The sequence below is a fragment of the Exophiala viscosa genome (assembly GCF_022695815.1).
Source record: "Exophiala viscosa unplaced genomic scaffold EDD37scaffold_2, whole genome shotgun sequence".
Lineage (NCBI taxonomy): Eukaryota > Fungi > Ascomycota > Eurotiomycetes > Chaetothyriales > Herpotrichiellaceae > Exophiala > Exophiala viscosa.
In genome coordinates, this window is record NW_026944354.1 from 3,033,774 (window position 1) to 3,046,879 (window position 13,106).

Consider the following 13,106-nt stretch of genomic DNA (forward strand, 5'->3'; position numbering starts at 1 on the left):
AACTCAGATCGAAAACCATCGCAAGAGCTGGGAATGAGGCATGCAGAAGTGTTCGTTTGGGCGGCACAGACAACCCTTGACAGGCTTCTCGCAGATATGCAGCCAACGTAAATCGAGCCGTCTGCCATCACGGCCCAGAATGTGATCATCGACTTGAACATTAATGCTCTTCCACCTATTCCTCCATGTAAACCTCGTTTCATTCCCATGGCCATGACTCGACCCCCGTCGAAGCTTAGTCACGTGTCTACAGCTGTTTTGCAGTCGTTCTAAGTGTTTCAACTTTGGGGGCTAAAAGGGCCAAATCTTAATGTGACGATTTGGACTTGACAACACGTATATCGCAAGATGAATTTCCTTGCAGGTGAGGCTTATACTATAATAGCCTCTCTGACGATCTCGGGGCAAGATGCTGAAATATCATATCCCCTGACCGCATTTGCAAACGCTCGTGCACAACCGTTCACGGTTTAAGGAGCGGAGACTTGTCAAGCATCCAGCAAAATGTCCACCGAAGAGTTCCGGCACGAACGCCTCAAATTATCAGGCACTTTCATGCGCCTGCTACAGATCCAAGGCGGCACCAAGAAAGACGCCCTCAGCCTACGCATCACGCAGTACGCCATTCACCGGCGTCCAGCGTACATCGCAATCTCATATACATGGGGCAATGCCGCCGACACCCATCTCGTGCGCGTTAATGGTCGGCCATTTCGCGTCCGGAGTAATCTCTGGCACTTACTGTGGCATTTACGACAGCGCGGTGTGAGTCAGTTCCTGTGGATAGACGCTTTGTGCATCGACCAGGCGAATCTCGAGGAGCGCAATTTCCATGTCCAGCTCATGGGGAAGATCTATGATAGCGCGGACAGGACGATCGTGTGGTTGGGTCTGCCGTCGGAGGATAGACGGCAGGCCCGCGCGCTGGAGTTTGTTGGCGAGATGGCGACCACGATTCGAGGTAAGCAGGGGTCCGCAAGGTTTAGGGATGTTTATCTTAGTGACAAATATGCTGCGCGATGGATGAATTTGGTTGGATTATGCCACGGAGTGTATTGGACGCGAACGTGGATTATACAGGAGTTTCTGCAGGCGAAGGAAGTCGAGGTTGTTTGTGGGACGGCGAGCCTGGACTGGAAGGATTTTGAGGATGTGGTGAGAACGATGAGAGCGATAGACTTTCGGGAAACGGAAAAGCCAGCGTTTATGGACCTGTTTGCGCATACGCTACCGGTGAGATTGACTGCGCGGAGGATCTCGCATACTGAGTCGACGCTGGAGGAGTTGCTTGCTGAGTTTTATGACTCGAGGTGTGCGGAGCGGAGGGATAAGGTCTATGGGATGCTCGGGATTGCTGATGATTGCGGCGAGAATGAGACGGGGTCATACAGAGGGCCCAAGCCGGATTATTCAAAGAACATTGTTGAAGTCTTCTTTGAGGTGTTTAAGTATCTGCGTCCGAGTGAGGCGCGGAAGCATTTGTCGGTGCAGGGTGTTTGTCTGGCGGTACGGGCACTCGGGATTACGCAAGCTGATATCGAAGGCTATGTGGCTTCTTTTGCGGGCCGTATGGCGAGTCTTGAGGCTGTCTTGTCCGAATTGCAGTGTCCACTCACCCCGGACTATGTGAACATTGTTGATGAGGTTCTGCCTGGGTGGACGAGCATTCGCGATCTCAGACAGCGGCTGGATCAGGTCGATTGGGCAAAGTATGTCGGACATGAGGTCAAGCGGAAGGTCTCAAGAAGTGCAGCTGACTCGTTGCAACGCACGGGGTCTGGAGGGAGGCAGACAGAGTATGTACGCTCTCCATTGCCTCCGGATCTGGTTGAGAACGTTGTTCAGGCTGCGTCGCAAAGCGAAGATCTTTTGCATTTGTACAATTATTCTCTGGCCAGCGAGTGTGTCATTCCCCTCGAGGACGTGTTGCTGCACGAGGAGGATAAAAGGAGAGCGAACAACACAGGACTGACGAAGCCGTCGATCGTGATCGAGTCAAACCTGGACCGAGACGTCGAGCCAGTCAGATTGGGATTTGCCTGTACGGATGTTCGTGCAGGCGACTTGATATGCCAGTTTCGTGGGGTAGACATAGCGATCATTGCGAGACGGGTGGCTGGAGGTCTGAAGATTGTGGGCCGAGCAAGAATGGTAGGACATCAAGGACTGAGAGAAGAAGGGGCGGCGCATCCAGGGTGCAGGAGTCGAAAAGGGCCTGGTTCAGGAAGGATGTGGTCTGGTCTGGTCGGATCAACTGAAGGCAATTCTCGAGATACCGATAATGAGCATGAGTGGACAATGCAGACAGATCCAATGAGTCTATGGGAATTACTTGCGCCAGGATGAGCCAAGTAAGGAAGATTCGAATAAGAGCGATTGTTTCCGTGGACGGGGAACCACGAAGTCGTGAGAAGGATGGAAAGAAACCCTTTTTGGCGGCGAGATACGCATCACCAGAAGATGCTCTCCATGACAAACAGGAGTTATGAAAAACCTTCGATGATCCCAGGGCAGCAAAGGCTGTGCGGTAGATGGTCAAACTCGCGACGGTACAGCCTCGCCCTAAGCCATACACCATGAAAAGGTCGAGGGAGCCTCTCACACAGCGAGACGATGCCAACTGGCCGTAATTGACAAGCTACACACCACCACTTCGTGAAGGACTGGAACGACAAAGAAAAGCATTCTGCTGATACATGATCCCTAACAACGGGAAATTGACATATCATTCGTGATGGTCTCATAACATATCGTTGAAACTGATCAAATGGTGACGTCCATGGTATCATCGCCATCGTCCTTGATCTCCTGGTCGACGACCATTTCTGCATCTCCCTGTCCCTCAGCAGCTCGGTTGCGACCAGCCACAAGTTCGCGCCTCACTTCTGGCCCAATATCCTTATGACCTCGGGCAAGGAGAAGATCCAGTAGTGCTTCGCGCTGATCCTCCGTAATCTCATTCCTGTACGTCTGAGCAAAGATCAACAGGCTTTGATGCCACAGAACAGGCAGTTTAGCTTCCTTGCTTGCCAGCTGTTCCGAGTTGGGGTCTTTTGATGCGCGGAAGCGAAGAAAGTGAAATACCAGAGCATCCACCACTTTATATGGCAGTGCGTATTTCTTGCCCAATAACACGCGGATGAAGATGTTCGCTGCACCAGCAGCTTCGCTGTTGATATTCGAAGTCTGTTCAGCAGAGATCTCGCATAGACGTAGTAAAGCCGCAGCGGAGTGCAAGACGGGTATCTTGATCTTGGCCAGTACCGAGGAAACGATATGTGCCTCGCGTAACGTGCAACCAGATTCCACTAACGGGAACAGAAAGCCCTTGAAGAAGGCCGATGGTCGGTAGAAGGTTTCTTTCATGGCGTTGTACAAGTGAACATTGAGTTTCTTGTTTTCTGATATGCCTTCCCGAACGCTGTCGAGTAGGACATTTGAACAGAAATACTGACCTTTTGCAGTTGGAGCGGAGATAAAGATCTTCGTGGCGCGGTATACAGCATGAGGTGTCCAGTTTTCTGGTCGTGTTATAGAAAGCAATTCTGGCCATTGTGGAAGAGTTGGGAGGACTTTGAAAGGCTTGGGCAATGGCCCAGACTTGTACCGGGTCAGGAGTTGGCCAACCTTGGTGAACGTTTCAACCACTTTGGCAGGAATCTCGACTGCATCATCGGGATGGCCTCCACCGATGAAGACCTGTTGCTGCGTTCCGGCGTTACGGGCTGCCTCGAGTGCTTCTTTTTCGGCAATGCGTTGTAGGATCAAGTCTGTAAGGTTTGTGGTTTGACCGCGTTCCTCGTCCTCCTCTTCGGCTTCGACGTCATCTGCTGAATGTCGTTCTCCTGTCGTCAGGTTTGCTATTGACGGCGCAAAATCTGCCAGTTCTTCCCCGTCTTGTAAGAATTTCTTGTAAACTGCCATGTCTTCGGGATCTACATCTTCTTCAGCAACCACCTCTTCTTCCTCCGGCTCCCATTCTTCTTCGTCATTGTACTGGGGCCCAGCACCGCCTTCTGCATCATCAGCATCGCCCGCAAATCTGAAATCGAAGCCGAAGGCGGCATTTGAGGTTGAGACGGCCTTTGCAGCGGCTGCCTGGCGATCTTGGTCATCTTCCTCTTCAAGATCCTGTGCCATTGCCAGAATCTTTCTGGACGATTTGGCGTCGATGTATCCATCACCCTGAGCATTTTCGTCGGACCTAGCTTTTCTCTTGCCCGTCACCGACTTGGTACGTAACCGACCGCCTGCGGTCGTAATATCGTCTTCGAGAGGAATGTGACGACGCATTGTCGCGCTGTTGGACATTTCGGCTGTGTTTCAATGGCGGTAGCGGGAGCGGAGTTCTTTGTAGTATTTAGAGATCTTGCAAGGTCTACGAGCCTTCTAGTCTGCGGGTCGATCTAGAAAATGGCTGCGGCGGGAAAAAAATTATTGGAGTATCAAGTTGCAGATGAATTTTATGCGGAGTCGGAGCTTAGTCAGCACAGATATCTGCTGCGCATCAATTGGGGTTACGCTGCACCTCCATAATCCTGCTGCTCGAGTACTTTTGGAAAGGCGAGCATGGTCAAAGCCGATCAAGGTTGATGCTGACATGCCTCACCGACACGGTAGTTTTGAATGACAGCTTTTCTCCAACCGGCTTCTTCATACAGCCTTTCATTTCCGCTGGTTTGCAATGAAGATGATAGGGCGGTGGATGTGCAAATGAGTATTGCCCTTGATCATGAACGTCACCCGAAAGGAAGCATCGTGGCGGTTGTTGATTGTCAGCCCAGCAGCCAGCCGTAGACTCGACTGACTCTCTGCCTTAAGCGAGGTTGTCAAGAATGGTAGTCGCACAAGATGGCGAGGAGGTGTCCTCTTGACAATCTGACCAGACACTTGCCTGACAAACAATCACCGAATGAACGGTACCAGAGAGGGATCACACCCGCTCTTGATGACGACGAGATGGAAATGCGCAACATGTCAACAACCACCGCTAGCGTTCAATTCGTTGAAGTTGACCTGCTAAATGGGAACACGAGGGCTGGAACAGCTGCATGAAGGCTGCAAGTAGCCTGGAAATGGTGCTTTTGCCCGCTGTCAAGGCCTGTCAAGCAGGGTGCAATGGTGGGCTCGTGCATTGACCCAAGCCAGAACCCCGGGTCAGGTCAACCATGCTCGTGGGTCGGAGATGGTGATTCCGCTGCATTGTCACAGCGGCTGCAATGTTCATGGGATATGTACATCCACAGATGTAGAGACTGCAATGCTCGGTGTTGACAATAATGTCTTTTACGTACATAGCAGCAACTACTATATGTGGAGTATAGATAGTGTTTCAACTACAAAGCGACGCCCAGAGGATGCCGAGTACCGCCTAATTTAAAAGTATCATGAATGATACCTAGGTACCTAGGTAGGTACCGGGTATGAAAAGATACCAAAGAGTACCTAAGGTACCTATTACTGCAAGGTCAACTGCATGCTACGGTACCTTCATTTCTGCATCTTTCAGCCTTTTCAGCTTAAGCTGACTCTAACCTTACCTTTTCCTGCTTTCTGCAACGTTGAGAATGGCCCGAGGCATGATGATGAAACCTCGATGCATCTCGACCCTTGTTCATCATCATCTTATTCTTTCCTTTTGTTTTCACTAATTCAGAACTAAACATTCTCCATTTCCATCTCCATCTCCCACGTTGCAACAAAAAGACAGGAGTCCAGACTTTGATCCTGACTTTTACTCCAGAATTGAAAAGAATCTGCTTTCTTATTAGTTATCTGATACTCTCTCATCGTCTTCTGTCACCCCCTCTTTTCGCTAACCTCTCTCCTTATCGTCCACTCCTTGGTCCAGATTGACACAGACAGACAGCGATACATCCGAACGCCTCCACCAAATTCATCAATCTATCTTGTCCATCTCGATTCTCCATTCTGCTGCATCGGCTACCGCCCCGTCCTCTTCTCAATAATATCTCGTATCCTGGTTCTTTCAACTCCCAATCCGGTCGATCCGTTTGACTCCGGACGAACCACTACTCTTGGTTATCCCCTCGATTTCAAACCACACCATCTTTATCTCTTGTCCCTCACCTTCGGTACTCGAAACTTCCCTCGAACCTTTGTAGAACCATCACCCGACAAAACAGCTCATTTTGATCCAAACATCACGCCCGTGCTGTTATCCTCAGGCACAAACGAACCCTGCAGCAGTCAAAAACGCGCTTGGACCTGTGCGTCCACGAATATCTTGAACCTTGCGCGCTCCTCCTTTTTTACGTTCTGGAACCTGGGTCCTTGCCCCCCCAAAAGCTAAAAGCCGCAACTCCTTCTCGGACGAACACGAACACCCACCACCACGTCCTCCTTCGCCTCCCTGTTTAGCCATACCTCCACACTTGACACCAGATCTTCCGATCCGACAGCGACAAAGAACCCCGTTCACACCGTTTATCGACCGGGCAACTCTTCGTCATACATCCTTTCTCTCCTCCCGAGTACGCCTGCGCAGTCCGAGCCTGACCGCCAGCCAGCAAGCCAGCACTGATCGCAAAACCTGACAAAACCGACCTGTACCTCTCCGTGATGCCAATGTGTGGCTCGCTCCACCCACGGTGCAAAATATAGATGCCTTGCATGACTTAAGAATAGGACATCGGTCCACGCGCGCCGGAGGGCACGAAAATAGTTCTTAAAGGAGATCATCATGAGCACCTTATTTCAGTCGACTCTCAGAAACCCTTTCGACCCTGCGATAGAACCTCCGCCGAGGTCAAGATCCATGGCTATCCTACCTCCAAACAACAATACCTCGCCCAAGTCGAGTCATGAAGATTCGATGCAGGTCACATCTCCTGCGCCTCCGAATATGGGCCCTCCTACGCAGGGAAATAGTCCAGAACTTGAACAGGGCAATACTGCCAATGGCAACAAGGATCAAACACCAGTGCCCGGTTCCGGTACAGCAGCAGGAGCCGTAGGAGCCTCACAAGGGCCCAAAGTGGTGCAGACAGCCTTCATACACAAGCTTTACAGCATGCTGGAAGATCGAAGTATACAGCACCTGATTTCCTGGTCGAATACGAACGAAAGTTTCGTCATGTCCCCTTCCAACGAGTTCTCCAAAGTGTTGTCCCAATACTTCAAACATACAAATATATCATCCTTCGTACGCCAGCTCAATATGTACGGCTTTCACAAGGTCAGCGACGTCTTCCACACTGGTTCACCAGAATCCGCGCTGTGGGAGTTCAAGCACGGCAACGGCAACTTCAAGAAGGGCGACCTGATGGGTTTGAGAGAGATCAAAAGGAGGGCTTCTCGGCATACTTTGATACATCGGGATTCATTCTCGAATCCAAAGCCTGGCTTATCGCAACCGGCCACACCTGGAGAAATGCCTTCGGATGAGCCGCGCTATCCGGGTTTCGAGCAAACTTTCTACGAGATGCATAGCCGACTAGAAAGAACCGAGCAAAACTATGCCTTGATGAACACAAGGTGCCAGGTGCTGACTGAGGGCCTCGTTCGCTGCCACCAGTGGACACAGAATTTGACCAGCGCCTTTCAGCAGATATCCGCTCCCGACTCGCCTCTCTACAATGATGTTACGAGCATGCAAAAAGAAATAGCGCGACAACTGGAGTTCGTGCGCGCACTCGAGAATCCTCCTGAAGCTTTACCGAATGGCAGGCAGTCATTCTATCCAGGCAGTGCAGCTTTGGAGCCGCCTGTATCTCCTCGCGGATACAATTATCCTGACAGTCGCAGGTCGTCCGTCCAGTTTGAGCCGCAACATGTTGGATTGCGACCACTGGCACCGCCTGTGCCGCCTCAATTTTCGTCGTCCCCGCGACGGTTTGGTTCCATGAGTAATCCCCATCCTTCGCCAGGATTCAGCCGACCTGCACTCCCGGCACACCCGCCACAAAGTGTGCATCCGTTGGCATCGGTATCGACGCCACCACCCATAAACCTTACCCGCAGACACACATCAGCAGATATTCGAGAACATGGCTGGCCCCCAGTGAACGACAATCAAGGCGGATCCCCGTACGCCTCGGGACATTCATCCGTGCAGTGGCAGCCATCGTCGCCTCAGCAAGGCCCCCAAAGCGGAGACCGACAGCTGCAAGACCAACTGGCACGCTACGAAATCAACGGTTCGAAACGTTCGGCCACCACGGCAAACCAACCGACCCCTCCGCTGACCTCCACGTCCGAATCTCATCCTACTGGCCTGGGTGTGGATCACGGATCCTGGAGTTTGGGGGCAAGCAAATTTCCCCGGCCCAATTTCGAGCTGCATTCGGCCCCTGCCACGCGTAGGGGCAGTATGGCGACTCTACACTCATTACTCAACCCAGCCGAGACGGCGGAGCGGGATAATGAGGACGAGGGTCTGAACGACGATAGAAAGCGGAAACGACTGCTATGAAAGTTTACCCTTCATTTTGCTCAAAAGTCATCCGGGCATGACAGCTTATTGTAGATAACGAGATGGGATGGTGTTTGGCGTCACTTCTGACTTTTCTCTGGGGGGATCTTCACAATCTTTGAGTCTGAAAAGCGAGCGTGGGTCTTTTGAGGGTGTTTGTGACCACCATGTGTTATGGGTGAAGCGAAGAAAATGATGACCCATGTTTACATTCTGGTCTGATGATTCGGCAAGAGGAGACGGTCTTTTTATGTGGGACGGCGTATGATATATGGTGTTGCCATCAAGCATTACCACCCAAGATGGGTATGTTTTGGCTGTTTATGAGACCTGACAGACAGCCCGGAATGAAAACATCCGTTCGCTACTGAAACGTTGCCCTTCTTCAGGGCTTTCCTGACTTGTAGTCACTCTGGTCATGGTAGTAAGTGCTAAGAAGCGGCACTGCGCTAAGGTAGCTTGGGGCACTTTCACGTCATGGATTCGATTGAACACTGGAGTGTGCTCAGGCATTCGCGTGCACAGTAGGGTATTGATTTTGTGTCAGTAAATCGAAACATGGCACGTTAGAACAGGATCTCCTCTTTGCACGATTCGTGCGGCTGGGATGATCGCTGCGTCCATCGCCTGCCTTAGCGTCTCTTGCTGGGCATGGTGGCCACATGCAACTCGTGGTGGGCGTGGATATGCGGCCCTGCCTAGTATAGTTGGATGTGCCGTCCGTATCGGAGTCGTTGGGAATGACTTTGGTGTTGAAGCTCTCAATCGGCGCTATCCTTGTTGAACTTCTTTTTCTTCTTCGCGGCTCGAGATGCTAGGACTTCGTCGAGGTAACTGCTACCACGTTTCTTGGCAGCTTTGGGGGCAGGGACTGTGGTTTCCTGCTGGCCTTCCCCAGCGTCTGCTCTTGTGTCCGCATGATTTGCTGGGTTGTTCGGACTGGCAATCTTGGGTGTCTTTGTTTCTGCGGGTCTGTTCTTGCCTGCTTTTCCTTTCCCTCTGCCTAGTCCGGATCGACCTTCGTCTTCATCGTCGCTGTCATCACGCTTGGGTGCGCCACGTCGGGATTGCGGTCTTGCGGATGTATGCTGGTTATGACCGGTGGTACGCTGGCTGCGACCGAGTAGTTGCTTGCGTAAGAATGCCGTTGCCGGGTCAGTCCCGCGCGTGGCTGCACCTGAGGAATTGGTGGGTTCTTGGTAGCCTAGACCACCTCTATGGTCGCTGTGAGTACACTGCGTGTGTGGACGGGTGGCTATGTAGGGCGAGTGGCTTACGTTTCTGAGTATTGGCCCGAATTCTTTGCCAACGTCTTCTCGAAATCATCTTGCTCTTCCTCGTTGTCGTCCGAGGAGTATGCGCTGGCTAGCCATGACTTGGCCAGGCGCGAGGCTTCGTCGTGGTGAAGGAGGGCTTCGTTGGTGACGACGTCGAGTTCCTTACTTTTGGCGGATGTTGAAGCGGACTTGGTAGGGTGAGCGGCTGGCATGGTCTTAAGGAATGGCTACATTTTTGCACAGGCATGAGAAGATGATATGATGTCCATGGGACATGGTGGATGGGCATGAAATATTTTGAAGGAGAAGGTCGAGCGAATTGTGGGTCATGTTTGCGGAGGGAGACGTGGAAGCATGACTCGTGTATTCGGACTTTCAAGACCTTGTTTCTTCGCGAGCTGCTTCGCGAATGCTCATTGGAACCGCTCCATCAGGTAGCGGGCGTCAAGACCGATGCACCAGTCAGTAGATGCTGTCTATGAATGAAGTCGACGACCACGATTTCGGCCCTGTTCAATTGTCCCGGTATTGAGTTCCAAGGAATCATCCACCTTCCCGACTCCGCGATAGGCACGCCCGTTGATGTCGATGACTGATTGGTGTTCCTTGACCTCGCCAGAGATCTTACCTTGACGACCACGAACGACTGACGATGTTGCATTGGCACATGCAGGAAGACGACCTTCCTCTTGGGAATACCCTAGGAGACGTATATAGGTAGGTGGTAGCGAAGATGTCCTGAATCCTCTCTGTTACACTATTTATCTATTCCGAGAGCTCATTGCCCGTCACTCGCTTCCAAGCAACAAAATGGTTCGTTGGGAACTTCCTCTCCTGGTCAGCGGTGGAGCTTGTGCCCTAGCTGCTGCCACTGGGTCATCCTATATCGAGTATTCCACTGTTCCAGGATACTTCTTGCAAGACTTGAACTCCACGAACGCCACAACATTTGACTATGTAAGTTGAAGAAAGAACGTAGGTTACACGCCTGCTCACACTTGTAAGACGACCGTGAACTTCGGTCTCATCAACCAGACATACCCAACCGACACGGTCAATGCAGCACCTTTGACGCAATGGCAGAGATTTGCCATCGTGGTCAAGTCTCTCAATGCCAATGCTCCCAAGAATGTTGACTACAAAGTTCTGTTCCTGGGCCGCCACGGCGAAGGCTGGCACAACGCTGCCCAGACCTACTACGGGACTCCCGGTTGGAATTGCTACTGGTCTCTGCTAGACGGCAATGCTACCGCCACATGGTCAGACGCGCATTTGACCAACAACGGTATCGCCCAAGCTCTGGTGGCCAACCAATTCTGGCTGTCGCGCATTGAGACTCAGAAGATCACCACTCCACAGAGCTACTATGTCTCCCCGCTTTCTCGATGCCTCGAAACAGCCAACTTGACCTTCTCCGGTCTTCCTTTACCGGCAAAGAACCCTTTCATTCCGACCATCAAGGAGAAAATGAGGGAAACCATCTCCGAGCACACTTGCGACCGCCGCAGCAACAAGACGTACATTCACGACATGTTTCCAACGTGGCCTATCGAGGCTAACTTCACCGAGTACGATGAGCTGTGGACCGGTGTGACGGCAGAGACGGATGGTGCTCAACAGACGCGATCGAAGCAGTTGCTTGACCAGATCTTCTCGACTGATTGCTCGACTTGGATGAGCTTTACATCGCACTCGGGCGAGATTGGGACGATTTTGGAGGTTATTGGACACCGGACGTTTTCCTTGAACACGGGCGCGGTCATTCCACTGCTGGTCAAGGCTGAGACCCTGAGTCCTTCGCAAGTTACGAGTACCATTTCCTCTGCGCCAGGGACGCCCAGTCCCCATTGTACCGTGCCTCCGGTCACAAGCATCAGCACGCTTTCGAATGGTTGCGTGTGTCCTAACAGTGCGGCACCTGTGGATATCACCCTGGCGCCGTATACGACAAGTTCTTAGGCCGTGGAAGTTGAGTGGCCGGGAAAAGCGCAGTAGCGTATATTCACTATATGATAGGGCGGCTAGCTACCAGAATACGTATTAATGACCGGGCAATCGTGTCCACCAGACCAGCACTGCCATGCAAGAGAGCACGACGAAGACTGAGAACGCTTTGAGTGCAGCTCGCTTAACCATTCTTTCTATCGCCTTTATCATGTTCTTCTCGAACTCTTTTCCGGACTTGTTCCCTGAAGGGAAGGGCTTCGACGGCACTTTGCGGTCGAGAAACTTGCAAAGGGGCGCCCAACCTTCTGTGACTTCCCAATTCAAATAGTCTCTGCCGTCCTCTTGCAATTTGGCCTCCAGACCATCATAATGATCACGCGCGACTTGCTTGCCGATCTGCTCGAATTTACCGTTGGCCAGGATCTTGAAACACAACGTCGGTGTCCAGAACCACCAAAACAATTGCGCGTCGAAGAAGGATAAGGTCCACAAGATCCAATTGTTCAGCAATGCATTTACGGCTTCGATCATACTGCGATGCCACACGTCGACATCTCTCCTTCGGTTCAGGATCACTTTGGCGTGCGGATAGAAGTCGAGAAGTTCTTTGGCAAATATGCAGGGTGGTGCGTCCAAGACGCAGTCACAATCACCTAGGACAGTGTCGAAGTCAAAGGCCTCGACCGTCGATATGTCTCCACGGTCTTTGGCTTGGAGTAATGGGACCCAGATGATACAGTCGTTTGCTCGGGTTGAGGGCAGTTCAAAGCCATGGAAGATGTTGGTGTAGCCCAGCATCGGGAGGGCTTGACGGAGGGAGTCTGTACCACTTCGGGGGAGGCCTAGGGCGAGGATCTGTAGAGGCTTGGAAGCTGGTCGTGTGCGAGTTGGCGGAGGGAGACGGGTACAGGGTACGGTAAAGAGTAGTCATGTTTAGTAGCAAGGTGGGTTGGAAAATGGGAGCGGTAGTCAAAAGTCTTCGTATTGTGCCTGCCTACCGTGGGTGCGATGTTGAGGTATATGTTGACTGGGACCAGCACGGCTTGGGGTGACACATACACCTCGTATAGTACAGGAAGCTGACAATTAGGTCCTACGGAGTGTTTCCGTTGCGATAGATGTGGCGAATGAGAGAACATCACTGTTTCCTGTCTGGAGGTGGGCTTCGGGCGATGAGCATCATATTGCTTGCTCCCACGATCGGAAGAGCCATGTATCAGCGTCCCTTGGGATCATGATTGGACTTTCCTGCATCGCATCTGTGTACAGGGGAAGCTCCTCGTCGTAGTCTAAGTCCGTGGTCTCGCGTGAGTAACAGCTTACCTAGCCTTGATCTTGCTGTCATCTTGTAGACGCAGGCCAGTCAGCCGCAGTTCAGGCGAAAATTGTATGCACTGCCTGTAGTGCGCTCAAAGAGGTTTCTCGGGATTCTCCATGTGCCATCCTCG

The 13,106-nt window shown here is 51.8% G+C and overlaps 6 protein-coding genes across 6 annotated transcripts; 3 read left to right on the plus strand and 3 right to left on the minus strand.

The window, feature by feature from the left end:
• Window positions 1-172: 172 nt before the first annotated feature.
• EDD37DRAFT_273447 (heterokaryon incompatibility protein-domain-containing protein) lies at window positions 173-2,555 on the plus strand. The gene has a single exon (XM_062810973.1). It carries the CDS (start codon window positions 505-507, stop codon window positions 2,344-2,346), a length of 1,842 nt encoding a protein of 613 aa, XP_062673603.1. The 5' UTR covers window positions 173-504; the 3' UTR covers window positions 2,347-2,555.
• EDD37DRAFT_273454 (Bystin-domain-containing protein) lies at window positions 2,555-4,449 on the minus strand. The gene has a single exon (XM_062810974.1). The coding sequence runs from the start codon at window positions 4,309-4,311 to the stop codon at window positions 2,764-2,766; it is 1,548 nt and encodes a 515-aa protein (XP_062673604.1). The 5' UTR covers window positions 4,312-4,449; the 3' UTR covers window positions 2,555-2,763.
• Window positions 4,450-6,544: 2,095 nt separating this feature from the next.
• On the plus strand, window positions 6,545-8,643 carry EDD37DRAFT_273582 (two-component system, unclassified family, response regulator). Its single transcript, XM_062810975.1, has one exon. It carries the CDS (start codon window positions 6,704-6,706, stop codon window positions 8,432-8,434), a length of 1,731 nt encoding a protein of 576 aa, XP_062673605.1. The 5' UTR covers window positions 6,545-6,703; the 3' UTR covers window positions 8,435-8,643.
• A 552-nt stretch (window positions 8,644-9,195) lies between these two features.
• On the minus strand, window positions 9,196-9,923 carry EDD37DRAFT_647379 (uncharacterized protein; the record flags this gene model as incomplete). Its single annotated transcript, XM_062817860.1, has 2 exons — window positions 9,196-9,649; window positions 9,712-9,923. The coding sequence occupies 2 exons, from the start codon at window positions 9,921-9,923 to the stop codon at window positions 9,196-9,198; spliced, it is 666 nt and encodes a 221-aa protein (XP_062673606.1).
• A 434-nt stretch (window positions 9,924-10,357) lies between these two features.
• On the plus strand, window positions 10,358-11,711 carry EDD37DRAFT_273625 (histidine phosphatase superfamily). The gene is made up of 2 exons (XM_062810977.1): window positions 10,358-10,668; window positions 10,717-11,711. The coding sequence occupies exons 1-2, from the start codon at window positions 10,522-10,524 to the stop codon at window positions 11,668-11,670; spliced, it is 1,101 nt and encodes a 366-aa protein (XP_062673607.1). The 5' UTR covers window positions 10,358-10,521; the 3' UTR covers window positions 11,671-11,711.
• On the minus strand, window positions 11,712-12,739 carry EDD37DRAFT_273612 (uncharacterized protein). Its single transcript, XM_062810976.1, has one exon. The coding sequence runs from the start codon at window positions 12,454-12,456 to the stop codon at window positions 11,752-11,754; it is 705 nt and encodes a 234-aa protein (XP_062673608.1). The 5' UTR covers window positions 12,457-12,739; the 3' UTR covers window positions 11,712-11,751.
• Between the last annotated feature and the right edge of the window lie 367 nt (window positions 12,740-13,106).